Source organism: Meles meles, chromosome 5 (assembly GCF_922984935.1).
Source record: "Meles meles chromosome 5, mMelMel3.1 paternal haplotype, whole genome shotgun sequence".
NCBI lineage: Eukaryota > Metazoa > Chordata > Mammalia > Carnivora > Mustelidae > Meles > Meles meles.
The window spans coordinates 121,049,179-121,068,042 of NC_060070.1; the positions used below are offsets into that span (position 1 = coordinate 121,049,179).

Genomic DNA, 18,864 nt, shown 5'->3' on the forward strand with positions numbered 1-18,864 from the left:
TTCAGCCCGCATTTATTGAGCACCGACTGTATGCCAGGCACTGTTCTAGGCACTGGGGAAGTTGCAGTGAGTGCAACAGACAGAAGCTCCTGCTTTTGCATAGCTTTTGCTCCTATGGATGTGTGTCTCCGTGTATGCCGAGTCTTATCACATGTGGTCTTTGATTTCCTCATAAACGGGACAGATCATGTGGCGATTGGCCTTTTCGATCAACTTCCGGTTCTCCGGATGTTATTGTGCCAATACGTGAGAGCTGTTTTCTTTCCATTGTACAAACACCACAGTTTATCTGTTCTTCTGTTGTACAATATTTAGATCCTTTCTGCGTGTTTGCTGTTTCAGACAGCGCTGCAGGGCCCGTCTGCGTGGGGCGCCTGGGTCCCAGTGTGCGTTCCTGTGGGAGGAATGATGAACGGGATGTGCTGGCACACCCCACTTTGTTAGATGTTACCATGTGGTCTCCAAAGTGTTCAGTGGCTGCTCCCCACTGACTTGTCCAGCTTTCTGGGAGCAGTTGCAGGGTCTTGAGGGATGGACCCGAGGAGGGTCTGTTTTGACCAATGGGAGGGGAAGGTGTGGCGAGAGGGCGGGGCCCTGGGTCTCCACAGCTGGGGGTGGCCTTGACACCCACTCAGAGGGGGAGGGAGGGGGAAGGGAGGTGGGGCCCAGGGAGGTGATAGGACCGCTCCAGCATTCCGTGCTGGTTTAGTCTGGGTGGCTCTGCTGATGCAGTGACAAAAGCAGGCGGGAAGCCACAGAGGGCTGGCCAGGATTTGAAACCTCAGCAGGAAGTGGGCTCTGTGCCCCAGTGGCCGCGCACCCCTGGATAGAGTGCTGCTTCTCTCTGGCCTCCTTCTCCTCGCTCTCTGCCCAGCTTGGGCCCGGAGGTCTCTGAGGTCCCTACGCCTCCGTGTGCTCAGATGGGCTTGGCAAGTGGTTGTGGCTTCGTGCCCATGGCCCTGAGAGTGGACGCAGTGACTGGTGGACAGCAGAGCTGTTGTACGTAGCTTGCAGCTGGCTGCTCCCCAGGGAGGGCAGGGAGGCTGGAGTGTAGAGTGAGGGACTTGCTAAGGGGGGCTTTGGGGGAACCCTGGTCTCTTCCATGCCCCCTGCCTTCTTAAGATCCTGTGCCTGGAGTCTGGGAGAGGTAGAAGGTTCGAGCTTCTGAGCAGAGATAGAGAGTGGTCTCGTTTCTTGTTGCTTGGGTTTAATTTAATTCTGTTTATTGTCTGTATGGACTCATGGGTTCATATTTTATCCAAAGAGAGAGGCCATGGGGCAGATGGAAGGAGTAGGGGTGTGGAGAAGGGCGCCCTCCATGGTACAGAGATTTGAAGAAGGAATCCGAGGGGAGCGTTAGTGGGAGGCACGGTGATGGTCAGGGATCTGCAGTGGGGGGGACGGCAGGCAAGAGGGCTGGGGGCTTGGCATGTGCTTGGGGTCTTTTGGGGGGGAAGGACTGCAGGAAGTCGGGGTCTGCACGGACCCTGTGACCCAGGCCTTTTCTTTCTCTGCCTGAGAGAGGGTCTGGACACAGAGACTGCAGTCCCACTTACAGGCTGTGTGACCTCTGTGAGGGTACCCAGCGCGTCTGAGCCTTAGGGCTCATCTGTAAAATGGGGCTATTAGCAGCTGCCCTGGGGGGTGTGAGGACTCCCTGGGTCCCTCTGGGGCTCCTCCGGTCTTCTCCTGCTCCAGCGAGGGGCCAGGAGGGCAGCTGGAGGAGATGTTGTACCACTCATGGCTGGGAGCTCGTGTCATGCCAGCAGAGCCCCTGGTGAGCCAGCTGCTTACTCCCCATTCTGGGGTCCCTGGAGCAGCCAGGCTGACATCTGGGCTGCACAGGGACCCTATAGGACCTTGGTTTCTCACCTCGGGGTGGTGACACCAGTGGGCACTTCCTCCAGAGCAGGCCCAGACGTGTCCCTGTCTATGGGCTGCAGGTGTTCCTCTGACCTTGGCCCCCAACCCTTTCCCCGTGTGGCCTGAGCCGTGACACAATGGACTAGCTGTGGGGGTGGCTGTGGGAACCAGGTGGCCTGTGTTTAAACCTCCACCCTACCCCTGGCCGTCTGTGTGACCTTGGGAAGCCCCTTAGCCTCTCTGTGCCTCAGTTTCTTCATCTAGAAATTAGAGATGTGCCGATGACACCCCAGTTGAACGAAGCCATGTAAAATTTGCAGAATAAGCTTCAACACACATTAGACGCTTCCTGAATATTCGCTGGTATTTTCGAGCTCTGCAGAAATCCCCAAACTCCTCTCCCGTTGCCTCCCTCTCTTGTGGTTGTAAGGGTGTCCTGCTCAGACCATACTCCCGTCTGAAGTACCTCGAGGCTCACTCACATTCTAGATGATGGTGCTGTGGTCATTTAGTTCTTCTTCCCCCAGAGAAATGAAGCATGCAAGATCTGCCCTGGCCTGGAGGTGCTGGGGTGGCTTAGTCATTAAGCATCTGCCTTTGGCTCGGGTCATGATCCCAGGGTCCTGGGATCAAGCCCTGCGTCAGGCTCCCTACTCAGCGGGAAGCCTGCTTCTCCCTCTCCCACTCCCCCTGCTTATGTTCTCTATCTCAGTGTCTTTCTCTCTCTGTCAAATAAGTAATTAAAATCTTAAAAAAAAAAAAAAAAAAAAGATCTGCCCTGGGCTGTCAGGTGGGATCATCCCACAGATCCTCCTGAGGGGGCATGGCCCAGAAAGAAGACTTAATCTGCAAGTTGCTGCCCGTTTAAGGACACTTGACTCCCAGTCCCTGCTTCCCTCCTTCTACCCCTGCTCCCCTCCTGTCCTGGAGCCAGGCGGCTTGCCCTCACCCCCTGTCCAGCCGCCTCCCCTTGTCCATCTGTCTCTCCAGATGGGGGGAAATGTCACAGTTGGCCCACTTTCTAACTGGAAAGGAACCATATGGAGGGTTTAGCCAGGAGCTGAATGTTTGCCCAGCCACCATTAGAGCAAGGCCAGCGCTGTGGGAAGCGGACTGTCTCCCCTTGGCTCTCTCTATGGGACTCCAGTCTGGAAAGGCCAGTCCTGCAAAGGATCCTCCCTCCTTCTCTCCCTAACCCTGGTCTTCTCTAGGACTTGGGACTTCTTTGGTGCCTTAGGAGAGAGACAAGGAGCTTGGTCAACCTGCAAAAGGCAGAAAGTAAGGGAGATGGGTTCTGGTCAGGGGCCGGGCCAGAGGGCCATGGCTGCTTAGCCAGCTATGGAGAACCAAGGGGTCTGCTTCCTGGGGATAAGGCTGTGAGCATGTGTGTGTCGTGTCGCCCTAGGCCTGGGAGGTCCTGGCACAGAACAACCTCCCTTCTAGAGGGTGTATCTTGTTTCTCCCCAGAATGACCCCCATCTGGCTGCATATGCCTCTGCCCTCAGACTCAGCTCAGGGTCACCGCCTTTGGGCAGCCTTCCCTGGTTGCTACCTCCCCGCCCAAGGGTAGAGTCTCCTTCTTGAGTGAGGCTGGGTGTTGGCATTTCTCCTGGTGGGGCCGAGGGAAGATGTGGACCCCCCACTGATGCACATGGAGTCTGTATAGGGGCATTCAGGTGACCCCAGCATGGGCGGAGGTCATTCAGAGGCCCAGGGGCAGCAGCCAGGTACCCAACTGAGGTAGATGGTTTGAGGCATTGCTTGGTTCCTATTTGGGGTGGAGCTGGGCTGAGACCCTTGCGAAGGCCCAGAGGAGACGGACAGTCTTAGATAAAGGATCGGCTTCATTAAGAATAATCCCCCATGCTTTTCTATCAACTGAGTCCTGACTCTGCCACCTGGGGTGCTGGGGTTCTTAATCCTGGGAGGCTCCCTGTTCTGTGTCGCAGTAGGGGCAGGGGACTGTGTGGCTTTGGGCAAGCTCCTTCTCCTCTCTAGTGTCCTTGTCTATCCAAGGCTGTTGATAACAGCAACAGTGGTCCCCAAGTGCTTTCGTACCAGGAGGTCAGGTGGGATTTCAGCGCACGGATGATACCTGTCTCCTACCAGCACTGGACACATGCCTAAAGCTGGGAACTGGCTGGGTGAAGTCTGAGGTGCTCCCAGGGCTTCTGTGAGCCGCACAGTCTGGGTGTGAATCTGGCCCTCAAGTATTGACTCTGCGTTCTGGATGCTTCTGCAGGCATGGGTGCTGGGCTTCTCGTAGGGGAATGAGCTCAAGAGATAGGCTCCTGGCCCCTCCTCTAGGAGTCAGCCAGGTGCCAGTGGGCCAGAGAGACAGGAGGGCTCCCCAACCCCCCACCCCCCGACCCCTTCAGAGCTCCTTGGGTCACTCTGCTTGAAGCACCTCGTTAGAATGGCTTTCCTGTGAGCTCTTGAACTGGGACTGGGGGGAGAGGCGTCAGGGCACCCTGTGGGAGCTGGGGAGCCTACGAACTGAAGAGCTGGGAAAGGAGAGCCTGGGACGCCCCGGGGGGATGGGCCTGAGATGGGCGGATGTGAGTCAGTGGCAGTGTGCAGAGCTCTTGTCCAGGGGCCTGTTGATGAGCACGTGACCTGGGGACAAGAGCCCTGGGAGGTGCCTGTGGATGTGGGTGCATGGCGTACTGATAGCCCAGGGTGGGCAACTTGCTCTCTTCCCAGAGTTACTCTTCGAAAAAAACGTTAGTTTCAATGAAAATAACCATCATTTACTAACTATTCCCTGCGTGTCTGATATTCTTGTGTTTGTGAGCAGTAATTCACTTAGCCTTGTAACAACCCTGTGAAGTAAGTAGGATTATCTTCACTTTATAGATGATGTACATGAGGCACAGAGAGGTTCAGTAACTGCCTCGAGGTCACACAGCAGTAAGTAGCAGAGCTGAGATTCAAACCCAGGCTATCTAGCTCCTAATCACAATGCTGTATCGCCTCTTGCTAGCAGCCTCTGTTTTATATATGGTGGGGACTGAGACACAAAGAACTGAAGTGACATGCCCAGGGTCATCCAGCTGGTGAGAGGTGGAATCCAAAGTTGTCTGACCGCATAGTCTGTGCCTGGAGATCTGGACTTGGGATCTAGGAGTCCGGCTGCAGGACTGCAGGAGTCCGGCTTGCAGGATCTGTGGGCAGTCCTTGGCTTCTGTCTCCTGGAGGGGAGTGCGCGTGGGAGGGCGGGGAGAGACTCCGGCCACTCTGGGGCTGAGTGACACCCTTCCCACAGGGGGCGTGTGCATCGCGCAGTCAGTGAAGATACCCCGGGAGCCCAAGCCTGGGGAGTTCGATAAGATCGTCCGGCGCCTCCTGGAGACCTCAAACGCCAGGGCGGTCATCATCTTTGCCAATGAGGATGACATCAGGTGAGAGTGGATTGCAGCTGGGTGGGGGTTGGGAGCCGGTCATGGGGAGAGTCAGCGGTCCTGCTGGAGACCTTCCTAGCGAGCCTGACCCCACCACAGGCTCCAAAGAGGTGGGGTGCGACATTCCTCAGGCTGGGGCACAGGCAGCTGCTGATGGGCCCCCCTTCCCCTGCCTCCCTGTTCCCTGCATCCATTCTGCCAGCTGCTAAGGCCCTGGCACTCCCATTCCCTGCTTCCCTCCTTTCTACCCCTGCTCCCTGGTTTTTAGCCAAAGCACCTAGGTTCTAATCCTGCTCTCCTTCCTCCTAGCTGTGTGACCTGAGGCAAGTGTCTCAACCTCTCTGTGCTTCTTTTCTGCTTTAAAAAAAGGGGGGGAGGGGGAGCTAGAGATGCTGGCCTGATAATGTTATTTGAGACCTGAACACGGGAAGCAGAGTCTGGCACACAGCAGGGGCCCGGGGCCTGCGGAGCCCCTGTCAGCCCCTGCCTCCTGTTTTCGGCCAAGCTTGGAGTAGTGGGAAGAGGCCTGGGCTGTGGGTCTAGTCCCGACCTGGGTACATGCTCACAGTGGGCGGTATCCTGGCGGTATCCTGAAGTCCTGGGCTTCAGTCTCTGCCTCTGCACAGGAAATGGATGGACTTCTGGGTGCCAGGACGGTGCATTGTCAATCCTGCCCTCTCCGCACGTCTGCTTCTGGTCCCCAGGCAGAAGTCTGGGTGCACTGAAAAGCCCCATCTTAACCCACTTCCCTTCCTCCTCCTTTTCCCTTGCTGCTGCCTCTCAGGCTAATGTCAAGGCCAAGATGGGGCAGGCCTCTGTGATTGTCCTGTTGGAAGGGGAGAGAAACACCAGCTCTGAGCTCAGGGAGCCTCAGTCTGGAGGGAGACACAGCCCTGCCCTCAGGAACCCCAGTCTGAGGGGGGAGACAAGAGACACAGCCCTGCCCTCAGGGAGCTCCAGTCTGAGCAGAGGAGACACAGCCCCTGCACTTGCAGAGTAAGATAGTAGACGTCCTCCCCAGACCTCCTCTCTCAGTTGGCTGGCCTGAGGTGTCCTAGCCTGCTGTGCCCACAGGCCTCCCCTGCCCTCCAGCCCAGCCAAAGCTGCCTATCTGCCTCTGCCCCCATGTACCTCCCTCCCTGTCGCTAACCAGTGTCCATCCGGGTCCCATTCTTTCCAGCACTTTCCCCACTTGGTAAAGACCCCATCCTGGACCCGAGCTGCAGCAAAACAGATTTCCCCTGGGAGACATTGCCAGGTCCCTGCAGGATGGAGTGGGAAGTTCTGGAAGATCATTAAGGCCCCGAAAGCCAGCTCTAAGGACGGTGTCTCAGGCAGTGAAAGGCTAGGAAGGGGAAGTCAGAGGCTGCTGAGCCCAGGGTCTGCTCCTGACCCCCTCAAGCCTTATAGTCTCCGTAAGTTCTGCCTCGGGACATTCCTGTTACCCGCAGGTCTGCCATCTCCTGGAGCAGGAGGGTCCCTTCAAAAGTCCTTTCTCTCACTTCAGTCACTGGTCCCTGCACAGCTGTCCCCACCACCACCCCAAAGCCCAGCACTCAAATCCCGCCCCCCGCACAGAGGTGCGCCCTGCTCCAGAGGCCTTCTGCTTAGCTCAGATGGACCCAAATGCTGGGAGGGGAGGATGAAGGCACTGGACCCTGTGTCCTAGACAAGAGGCATGTAGGGAAGGGACTGACTCCAGAGGGAACTGGCAGCAGGAAGTTGGTGGGGGGGAACAGAGGCATTTCTGGAAATCCACATGCATTTTCAGAAGCAAACAGAAGTAAAAATAAACCCAGGTGACTTTGCAGGGAGGGAGGCCTGGGAGCCCTGGTCATGTCTGGCTGACCAGATGCAAGTGGGTATTGATAGGGCTGTGGGCGTGGCTTCTGGGAACAGCCCCACTCCAGATTCTGGTGGGTGGGGGGCAGCTGCAATAGGTTTGGGGCTCCAGGACTGTGGAGAGTCAGGAGCTGTTGGAGGAGGGAAGGCGTGGGCTCTGGGGCCTGGAAACCTATTTCTCCTTGGCATCCCCAAGCTATCCCAGGCTCAGCAGCCACTCCTAAGCTCCGGTGGCCGTGTCCCAGTTTCTAGTATCACAGCCTCTTGCTTGCTGTGTGATCCTGAGCAAGGTGCTCGCCTCCTCTGTGTTCTACTCTCCCCACCCCACTATGGGAGAGGGGGTTGGGGGAATTTTGCACAGTCCTGGTTTTCTCCTTCCTGAGTGCCTCTTTGGCCACTGCCCTGTGCTGGGCTCTAGGGTCCCGGATCTCATGACAGCCGCTGTCACAGTAGGACAATGGAGGGGGTGAGCACCTGCCTCGCGCCCTTTCATCCATCCAGGAGGGTGTGGGAAGCAGTTCTTCAGAGGTCCTAGGCTTTTGGCACAGAAAGAGGTAGGGCAGAGAGGGCTCTGCTGGCAGGGAGTGGCAAGTGCAGAGGGTAACCATGTGGGTAGGTGTGTGTGCTCGTGCACACGTATAAATGTGAGAAGGAGACGAGATGTGGCTGTAGAATCAGGGCCAGGGGCATGAACCTGAGGACACAGACAGGGCAGGTGTCATCCTGGGGCCTGAGTCAGCCCGGGGGTGAGCATGCACCTAGGGAAACAGGGACGGTCTTTGCGAGGACAGCTGTGGCCCTGGGGGCAGGATCGAGTTGGGGGGGGGCACCTTGGACCTAGAGGCAAGCATGGGCCAGGGGCAGGGGGACCATGGGCTACTCGAGGGACATGCCAGGGGATCAGCCAAGGGTCGCCGCGAGCAGAGGTGCCTGGGGGGACAGTTGCAGGGGCAGACACGGCTGGGCTGGGCTGGTGCGTGTTCCCACAGGCGTGTGCTCGAGGCGGCGCGGAAGGCCAACCAGACAGGCCACTTCTTCTGGATGGGTTCTGACAGCTGGGGCTCCAAGAGTGCCCCCGTGCTGCACCTGGAGGAGGTGGCCGAGGGCGCTGTCACTATCCTCCCCAAGAGGATGTCCGTGCGAGGTAGGCCCCGCAGCCCTGGACTGCGCCCCCACCTCATTCTTTCCTGCCCCCACTGTTGGTGTGCCCCCCAGCTGTTCCTTATTACTGTCCCCCTACTCCATTCCTTACCCATTCCTCATCTTCCCACATTCTGTCTTTCCTCTTCCTCGGCCCACACCCTCTTCATGCTCATGCTCCAGGCTGCATGGACTTTCTAGCTGCATTCGACCCAGCAGGATTCAAATCCAGATTCAGGAGCTTTCTTCTCCCTTCTCAGATATTTTGGGTGCGGGAGATGGGTGGCCCATACAGGAAGCTTCTTTATCAAGGTCTTTCCTTCATCCCCACACCCCCCCATCCCTTCTCCCATCTGCAACAGAGAGCCAAGGCCTTCACTCTGCCTGGGGCATGTCCTCTGTCAGAAGGGCCTGGGAGCCACCAGCTGGAGACAAGAAGGTGCTGTGCTGGAGGGGGCACGTTCTCCCTGCAGGCCCTGCCCGGGTCTGGCTGGCCCTCAGTGGTGGTGGTGTCGGTGTTGGGTCTATCTTGTCCGGCATCCCTTCCTCTTGGGACAGAACCCACAGTCACCCGGGGCAGGAATGGTCTGCTCTGGCCGGAACCTCACTGTGAGTGAGGCGTGAAGTTCCCATTAGTGGCCCAGTTTGGCAGGGACCTCACTGTCCTCACCCCAGGGGAGGCAGGCTCCCAGGGCCTTCTCCCCTGCTCCTGCTTTGTTAAATAGAAGCCGGCATTGATGTTGCTGGGAAGGCCTGCAGACATCTGTCTCTATAGAACTTTCCAAAAGACCAAGGCCCAAGCATGGGGGGCACCCGCTGAAGGTCACAAGGCACTGTATTCTCTCTACCCTGAGGCAGAGGGCGCCGAAGTTCCCACATTATCCTTCTGAGTCTCGAGCCATAGTAGACACAGAACAGTAGTGACTGTGGCCACTGGGAGACATCTCATTTAGTCTTTCCCGTGACCCCACAAGACACTTTCCCCCACATTTAGTAAATGAATACATTAAGGCTCAGAGAGACAAAGTGACATATAGTGGCTATTAAGTGGCAGAGCCGGGATTGAAACCCAGAACCCGTCTGACAAGTCCCTTTTCTCTCTGCGATATTAGAGAAGACTTTGAACCGTGGTTCTCATCCAGGGGGCGATGTGACCCGCGAGGGACATCTGGCAAAATCTGGAGACATTTTTGGTTGTCCCACCTAGGGGGTGAGGCCACTCTACGTCCTGCTCCCTACAATTCGTAATGATCTGGCCCTAAGTGTCACTAGTGCCAAGGCTGGGAAAGCCCACCCTCGCCCAGTCCCTCACCAATGTCAGCATTCTCCTACAGCTCCGACAGTCACTTGACTTGAACCCTGCCCCAGTGTGGACCCTACTGAACTTTCAGGCACCCCTGGCAGCTCCGTCAACAATGCAACGGTACTGGGAACATCATCCATGCGGGAGGGGCACTGAGGGGAGAGAGCAGGCGCTGTTCACTCGCCAGCCCACCCGTCCTGGGGTGGGGTTTTTTCCTGGGCTTAGAGCAGAGGCGGTGAGTTCCCTTTGGAACATCTGGAGGAGGAAGTCGTGTCTGCCAGTGTTGGGGGAGTTCTGGACTCGAAGACAGAAGATCCAGGCCCTGGTCTTGCTGTATGACTTGGGTCATCCCCTGCCCTCTCTTGTCCCGCTCCTCTTTCGAACCAGAGATGGCCAGAGCTCCCAGCTTTGGTCAGCCCTCCCACCTGCCTCTCTGCTCTAATCTCAGGACCCCCACGTGGTTGCTTCTCAAAAAGGTCCCCTGTTAGCATCTGGGTGGTTAGAACGTGAAGCGAGAAGGACCCTCAACGGCAGACTTCTTTTCCATAGACAGCGGTTGTTAAGATTACACATGCTCCCCTGGGACTTAGTACAGCTCTTTTCATTTTGAATGAAATGAAATGCTCCACGTTTTGTTTTTTTCCGGCTGGGCCTTGGATCAGAGGCTCTGCTCTTCCATTCCTCCCTCCCTCTGCCTGGGCCATCTCTAAAGCTGGGGCGGCGGGAGGGGGGCGGTAGTGAAAGCGGAAGGGCTGGGGACAGGAGGGGAATGGGTACGCAAGGCCCTAACTGACATCCTGGTTCCCTGCCAGGCTTCGACCGCTACTTCTCCAGCCGCACGCTGGACAACAACCGGCGCAACATCTGGTTTGCCGAGTTCTGGGAGGACAACTTCCATTGCAAGCTGAGCCGCCACGCGCTCAAGAAGGGCAGTCACGTCAAGAAGTGCACCAGTGAGCACGCGCGGGGCGGGGCCAGGATGGGCCCTGGGCGAGGGGCGTGGGCTTACCGCCCGAGCTGGGCGGGGAGGTGGGCTGGCTCCTGGGGGCCGGGCTAGGGGCCCACGGGGCGGGGTCTGAGGGGGCAGGGGCGGGCACAGGGCGGGGGTGGGAGGGCGTAGAATCTTAAGAAACCGCGGCGCTCTCAGTCGTCGGTGATGCTGCTGGGGCGAAAGGGGTTCTGTCCGGCCTGTGGTCATCTTGGGGTTCATCTGAAACGTCCCTAGGATGAGTCCACAGAAATGACCCAGTGGGGGAGCCCCGATGCTCCCTGGTCCGAGCATTTTGGAGAAATCATCTCTAACCCCACCCGGTTCCCTCAGTCATTCAGCAAACACCAGTCTGACTCCCAGGGTGTGCCCTGCTCTGTACTAAGCACTGTGGATATGGCACTGAATAAGAGAGTCAAAAATCTCTTGGAATTTTCATCCTAATAGGATAATGCTTAAACAAGATAAATAAGTAAGCTATAGAGTACGTCAGAAAGCAAATGCGCAGTAAAAACAACTAAAACAAGCAGATGGCTTTCACGTAAAGGTAACATTTGAGCCAAGTCCTTAAAAGGATAGGGAATGGGTCACAGGAGGATGAGACAATGGGTCCATTCTACAGACTGGAAAACAGAGGCTCAGGTAGGGTTCCTGTAGAGGGAAGGTGGTAAGCCTGATTTGAACCTAGGTCTGAGCTCCAGGCCCTCAGTCTCCTGGGGCAGCCATCACGGAGTGTCCACATTTAGACACATTCAGATGTGGGTCCCTCTGTACTTAGTCTGAGCAGCTCTGCCACAGGACCTTGCCTCTGACTTTGGGGGAGCTCTGGGTACTTTCAACATGAGTGATACCTGGTGAACTCCCTCCTGTATCCTCCTGGACTGATTGGTGTAGCTTGGGCAGAGGGCCAGATGAGCAAGGGACCACTGCAAGGGTGCAGGGACACCCTGCATGGAATCTTAGGGGGCAGGGAGATCCCCAGGGCCAGGCGAGGAGGAAGGTGGATGAGGTTGGTAGGTGGGTGGGGAGGATGCTGCCCTCTGGTGGCCAGCGCCCTCTGGGACTCAGGAATATTGGCCATTTAGGACCATGGGTATCCCCCCCTCCCCTCCCCCGGGCCCAGCAGGCATGCTCATGTGTGGGTGTACTGTACACGGTAGTGTATGTGTGCACACACAGGTGTATGTGATTGTGTGTACATGAGTCAATACGTCTAAGGGAGAAGGGGTATGTGTGTGTTTGTCTGATGTGGGGGCTTCTGTTTCTGGGCAAGATACTAACCATAAATACCACTATTTGTTGTACATCTGCTGTGATCCAGACACTTTAAAGACGTTATCTCATTTCGCTCTTATAAAAGTTCTAGGGGTTTTTGTGATCCCCATGTTATAGAGCAGGATATGGAGAGTCAGAGACACCAAGCTACTTGCCAAAGGCTGCATAGCAAATGCCTTCATCAGGCAGTAATCACAGCAGGGTTTTAAGAAGTGCAAACATGACAGCCTTTGTGGGTAGGGTGACCATGCGTCTTGGTGACTCCTTTTCTCCTGGCGTAATTTTAGAAAATATTTCTTTTGTTATTACTTTTAAAGGTTTATTTATTTTAATTAATTGATAAGATTTCATTTCTTTACTTGACACTGAGAGAGGGAACACAAACAGGGCAAGTGGAAGAGGGAGAAGCAGGCTCTCTGCTGAGCAATGAGTCCAGTGTGGAGCTCGATCCCAGGATCCCAGGATCATGACTTGAGCCCAAGGTGGATGCTTAACGACTGAGCCACCCAACGCCCCAGATTTATTTACTTTATCTTTTTTTTTTTCAGATTTATTTATTTTAGAGAGAGAGAGAGCTTGAGTGAGAGGGTCAGAGGGAGAGGGAGAGAGGATCTCAAGCGGATTCTGCATTAAGCATGGAGCCTGATGCGAGGTTCAGTCTCACGATCCTGAGATCATGACCTGCGCCAAAACCAAGAGTCAGACCCTTAACCAAATGCGCCACCCAGTCCCTAAAAACATCCCTTTTATTCTTAAAAGGATCCCACTTAGGTGGGATGAAAAATTGTATGTTCACCCTGATTATAGGTCACGAGACCTGACTTGAAGATGGGGATAGGGGAGCCTGGAACTGGGGTCAGGATGTGTAGCCGGGGCCTCCCATGTCCAGCCTGCCAAGGGCGAGGGGATTTCTGGAGTGACCTCTTGGCCTGGGAGGGGGAGAAGAGGGGAGGGCCTTGGTCAGCCCCTGTAGGCTCTACCTAGACTCCTAGTCCTCGGGTCAGGATCGACAAACTTCTCCCACCTGGTGGGTGAGCCGGGGAGAGGGGCTCCTGTCTGCAGCCCTAAGGGAGGACTTTTGGGCTCTCCGAGCCCGAGGAGGAAGGAGGACGAGAGCACAATTCAGAAGAGCGTAGAGCTTCACTGGGAGCCTATGGCCAGCTCTGTGCCCTCTCTGGCCTCTGTGTTCTTATCCGAGAAATGGGATTGGGTGAGCCAACCCAGAGGGTGTCTCGGGTTGGAAATGAGAAAGTACGGAGGCACTTTGCAAACTGGAAAATGGTGGCTCTCAGGCCTGGCTGTGCATTAGAATCACCTGGAAGCTTTGAAAATATAGCAGCCCTCTACCTCCAGACCCATTCAGTCAGAATCTCAGGAGCGGGGTCTGAGCTGCGGGTTTTGTGAAAGCTCCCTAGGTGATTTAGGGCTGGGAAGTCCACAAGCCTGGTTCGCAGTGAATCTCCCAGGGAGTTTTTTAGAGCTACTGAGGCCTGACCCCAGACATCTTCAGTGAGTGGGTCCTGGGAGCAAGCTGGGCATGGGGATTTTTTCCGAAGTGCCCCAGGCCATTCTCCTGTGCAACAAAGTGTGGGAGTCCCTGGGTCGAAGGGAGAGGCAGTGATGGGAGGGAAGACGGCATGCACCCCAGGCTGGGGGGAAGGCGTGAGCAAAGCAGCAGAAACTGGAATGAGGAGGGGGTATGCATCACATGGAGGGGTGGAAGGACAGCGCCTTACAGCTGACCTTGATCCTTCTTTGTGCATCTGAAGCCCCAGCCGAGGCTGGTTAGAGTCCTGGAGTGGCCCCCAAGTCAGGAGCGGTGAGCTCGTCTGTCTCAGGGTAACTGGAACCTGGGACCTGGGAACCATCCTAGGTGAGGGCGAGGCAGCTCTGGCTTTCCATGGCTCTGCCTGGGTTTGAGCCTAGCTGCTCCCTTGGGAGAATGTCTTAGGCTGGGAGGGCTGGAGTGACCCCCATGGAGGGCTGGCTCTGCACTGGGTGCCTGATGGGCGGCAGAGGAAGGACTCACCCCCAGATCTGGATCCGATTCTATCCTCCCTGCTGTGTGACCTTGGCTGAGTCATTTACCTCTCTCTGAGTCTCTGAGAAAACAGGGAGGTCGCTGTCCATCTCAGTGGGTTGCCGTGAGGATTGGAGATGAAGCCAGGGCAAGAGGAGGCTAGCTAAAAGACCACATGCATGACCGGTGCTGGTAAAACTGTGGATGATACGGAGAGGGAGTGGGAGCAATGGCATTCCCAGGTCTGTTGGTACCAAGGCCCTCTGTCAGCTGTAGGATCCCCGGTGAGGGAGGGCTGCTCGTAAAGCTTGTCACAGGGACAGCACTCAGTCTACGGAAGAGGCTCCTGAGGCCATTCGAGAACATCACAGCCCTAAAGAATTGGCAGAACTGGCTTTATACCCCGGGGGGCCTTGGCCTAGCGCCAGTACCTTGCCCAGTCTCCCCCGTTTCCTGCCCTCTGCCTCCTCCAGGCCCCCTCGCTCTTGCCCCCAGCCAGCCCAGGCACGGCACGCTCTGTAGTCTCCTCCTATCCCTACTCTGTCTCCAGAGGCTGCCTTCCCATTCACTTCTTCCTGGATGCCTGCCTGTTGACTCTGGTGGCCTTACCTTGGCCCCCTCTGGTCCCCTTGATGCCAGTGGATGCCGTGGTTGGCCTCTGCCTGTTTCCATCCGTCAGGCTGCTCCTGGAGGGCGCTTGGCTGGGCAGAGAGCTGCCGTGACTGCAGAGAGTCTCAGAAGAGCGGCAGAGGCTGGCAGCTGGAGATGGGGCTGGTGTGTCCCAAAGTGGTAAGAGGGAGAGGGTATCACAGTTTTTTCTTGAACGTACAGCTAGGAGGGTCCTGCAGACTTGTCTGACCTCAGCAGGGCATGTTACCTCTCGAGGCCTCAGTTTCCTCATCTGTGAAATGGGAGTCCTGTTACCCACGCCCGTCCTCCCAGAGCCCCATCCCCAGCAGAGCTGCCATGCTCACTTTTTCCCAAAGAAGGAATCGGACATGATCTTCGGGAAGCACCTGCAGATTGCCCCAGGACTGCCCCACACCTGAGCCAGGGAGGGTCCACCGAGTTGGGGGGGGGTGGATCTTTGCAGCCGTCAAGCCCAGGGGAGGGCTGCACCTGCCTTCCTCTCAGTCCCCCCGGGTCCCTCCCCCGGAACACGCGGAGAGGATTTGCGAATGAAAGCCATAAACAAGGCAGATTCGGCATCCATCTTTTTGACAACACTGCCAGCCAGGTGATGGCTGAGCGGAGGAAGGCCCGGTTTATGAGGAAACAGGAGAAATTTACTGCCTGCTGTTCCCGGGGGCTGGGAGCTCCGGCAGGGAAGGTGGCTGCATGGCAGCTGGGGACCTGTGGGGAGACTCCTGTCTCCCGGTCTACTCCAGCAGCCACAACACCACCACCAGAAATAATCACAGCTAATAGTTATACAGAATTTGTCACTTGTCAAGCCCTGTTCTAGTGCTTGGCGTTTAACCTTCACAGCAACCTATTTCGCAGATGGGGAAATTGAGGTCCAGAGGGACTAAAGGCTTGCCCAAGGTCACAAGATCATAAGTAACAGAGCTGGGATTTGAACCTGGGCTGTCTAGCTCCTGAAAAGTCCTGCCTCAGAGCAGCTGATGACCTGGCCCCGGGGCCCTCCTGGCTATTCCCACCTGACTTTGAAGGTTCTGCTGATCTACACATTCCCAAAGGGACCCGAGAAAGCGTCCTTCCCTGGGGAAAGCCAGGGGGACCAACATTTGGAACTGCCCGTTATCTCCGGTGGGTGCCACCCATTAGAGGAACCCACCTTTATTTAAACCACGAGCCACAGCGTGGCTGGAGGGATCCTGGGTCCACCGTCTCCATGCTGCTTCTTCCTTGTTCTAGCAGCTTTTACTAAGAGGCTGATTACGTGCCCAGCTCTGTGCTGGGCTCTGTGAGGGCAACCGACCTGCCCTGGCAGCTCCAGCTGCCGCTGGGAGACAATTCATCTCTCTAGACAAGGAGGTGGGTGGTGGGCTAGCTCTGGCGGTCAGTGCCTCGGGTCTCCAGGGAGGGCCCAACCATGAAACCAGAGAGAGAGAGTAGGAGCCCTTTGGAAGGAAATGGAGAGTTCTGGGAGACTAGGGAAGTTGCACTTTCGAATCGGGAGGTCAGAAGTTCTCACCGAGAAGGTGATGCTGGAGCAAAGATGCTGGAGCAAAGACCCGAAGCTAGTAAGACAGCCAGGCATGTGGAGGCCTGGGAATGAGCATGCCAGGCAGAGGGCTCCTATGCAAAGGTCTGGAGGCAGGCTCATACCTGGCAGGTTGGGGGAGCAGTGAGGAGGCCCGTGTGGTTGAAGCAGAGTGGGTAGCAAGAAAGGAGATGAGATCAGAGAGGCAGGGCGGGCCGGCCAATGCTGGGGGGCCCTTGTAGGCAATTTGTAGGGATTTAGTCTTTTTTCAACAAATGAGATAGAGCCATTGCAGGCTTTGGAAGAGGATTGATGTGATCCGATTTATGTTCTAAGAGGCTCACTCTGTCCGCTGCCTGGAGAGGAGGTAGGGTTGAGGGCAGAGCGGGAGACCGGGTTCAGAGACCAGTGCTCTGGTCCCGGCGGGAGGTGACGGGGTCTGGAGCAGGTGGTGGCCTCGGAGGTGAGAAGGGGTCAGGTTCTTTGCCAGTTTTGCTGAGTGGCCATGGAGTTGGCCGAGGGGTCTGAGTTGAGAGAAAGGGGACGATAAGTCAAGGATGGCCGCATGGTTCTTGACTCTGCATGAGACAGGTGGAAGAAGCCTGGGCCGGGGAGGAGAGTCAGGAGCTCGGTTCAGGCACGAGATGTCTTTCTGGTATGGGAGGGGGACCTGGTGTTAGCTGGGAGGCCTGGCTGGCTTTGGGATTTGGGGAGTTGCCAGCATATGGGTGGGACTGGTTGGGAACCCCAAGGGAGGGAATACGATTTGGAGTCTCAGGACTGAGTCCTGGACACTGGGAGGTCAAAGAGTTTGGGGAGAGGAGCCAGTAGGGAGGCAGGAGGGAAACCAGCCCTCAGGTCCATCGCCTGCTGTCAGGCTGGGGTTAGGGGCAGGAGGAGCAAGTGAGATGGGAGGAAGAATGGGTGAGGGGATTTGGCAGCCTGGAGACTCCTTGGAGAGATGGGTGCAAAACTCTGACTGGAGTTGGTCAGGAAAACAAGGGAGAAATTGATGATGGATGAGTAGGAACAGTGAGAAGTTCCATTGTACACTGCGAAAGAAAAAGCGGGATGCTAGTTGGGGGGCAGGGCGCATCGAGAGAGGGTTTTTGTTTGTTTAAATGGCAGAAATGAAGACATATTTCCACGTTGAGGGAAAAGATGCTGAAAGGGGAAGGAGCATGGCTGGGTGACTGGCGGGGCTGGTCAGTGGCCATCCAGAAGTGATCTCTGCTAAATTCAGAGACACAAACTTCTCTGCTGCTATGAGCATTTGGATTTCACATGACTGAGAAATCAGATTTCACAGTCATAGAGGGACTTCAACTTCCCATGTCTGTATTTTCACCCTGGGGTCATGTTCTTGAGGGTCTGTAGGGGCCTGCAGGTGGTTCAAAGTTGAGTTGTGGGCTGTGCTACCACAGAGCCAGGAGCCCCTCCCCCTGCTGGGCCAGTTACCTCCCCTCCTCCCAGCTCAGGCGGTGGTCCCCTGGTGGGTACCCCCCCCCGACCCCTCCCCCCTCTGCCCCAACCAGTCTTCCCTGGAGACACCTGAGCTGGCTCTGAGTTCCCTGGGACATGAGTGGGTGGAGAGCTGAGGCTGGGTTTGGGGGCTTGGAAGTTTGGGGAAACAGATAGAGGGGGCCAGGCCGAGTTAGAGCTGCCTCCAACTGGAGAGCAGGTGTTTTGATGGAGGAGAGGGCCCTGCAGAAACCATGAAAGAATGTGAACCTAGGGAAGGGAGAGCCATCTGTGTGATTTGGGAACATGATGGGCAGAACAGGGGAGTGTGGAGCCTAGCCCCAGAAGCAGAACTCCCAGGACGCTCAGAAAAACCTCTGGGTTTCAGGGAGGTGACCGGAAGAATGGCTCAACCATGGGTGAGTCAGGAAAGAGGGAGAAGGGCCTGGAAGCACATTGTGGCAGCTTTGTCCCCCCCATCTGTATATCGGCGGGCAGGCTGACCTGGGCCCTGTCTGAGTGGGGTGGGTACCCTGTGCTCATCTCATCTTGAAGTGGGGAGAGCCCGCATGAACCAGACTGTATGCAGGTTGGAGGGGGAGGCCCGGGATGGGGGGGTCTTTCCCAGTGGAGGGGTACCTGCGAGGAGAGGAAACGGATTAATGTACATAAGGTGTGATGTCATATGTGTTCTGCCTCTTCCACCTTAATCCTCCCAGAGGCCCTGCAAGGTCAGTATCACTACCCCAAATTTACATTGGAGGAACCGACATTGTATTTGACCTGGGTCATCTAGCCAGTCCACCGCGGAGCCGGGAGCCAGGCCCAGCTGTGTTGGCTAGACTTCAGCTCCTGTGTGTGTGTGGGGGGGGGGGGTGGGGATCTCTTATCCTACTCCCTGGAAGTTTGCCCGAGGGCTGAAAACTGGTGTGCACGTTTGCATATTTGTACGTGAATGCAGGCTTCTGCGTGCAGCTGTGTGTGGTGTGTTCATGCACCTGGGCTGGATTGCACCTGTGGGCCTCTACCTGTGAACAGAGACCACCGGCACCCCTGGTCCCCTCAGTGCTCACCAGCCCCATCTTTGTTGATGGAGTCAGTGCCCCCGGGAGCAGAACTTGGCTTAACATTGAGGGGGGGCCCGAGTGTCCCCTCTGATGGGCAACCACGAGGCATCCTCTGCATCGTCTCCTGGAGGGCTCCAGTGGGATCGAGCCCCACTGATGCATCTATTATCATCTCCCAGAGGAAACACCCATGGGCCTCTCAGCCCGACCATGGGTGAATCCGGAAGACAGGATGCTTGGATGCATGCCGAACTGGGCGAGCAGCCGTGTCTGTGTTACTCGTGTTTATATGCGTTTGGACATGAGTGTGAGTATGGCCGTGTGTCTCAGAGCCTGC

General features: G+C 56.4%; 1 protein-coding gene across 7 annotated transcripts in view; it reads left to right on the plus strand.

Moving 5' to 3' along the window:
- GRM4 (glutamate metabotropic receptor 4) overlaps positions 1-18,864 on the plus strand; it is a 117,641-nt gene that overhangs the window by 76,650 nt on the left and 22,127 nt on the right. For all 7 annotated transcript variants that reach the window (XM_046006405.1, XM_046006407.1, XM_046006403.1 and 4 more), the window contains 3 exons: positions 5,129-5,264; positions 8,096-8,250; positions 10,362-10,502. In XM_046006405.1, coding sequence (XP_045862361.1) covers positions 5,129-5,264; positions 8,096-8,250; positions 10,362-10,502 — 432 coding nt within the window. The remainder of the gene's footprint in view (positions 1-5,128; positions 5,265-8,095; positions 8,251-10,361; positions 10,503-18,864) is intronic.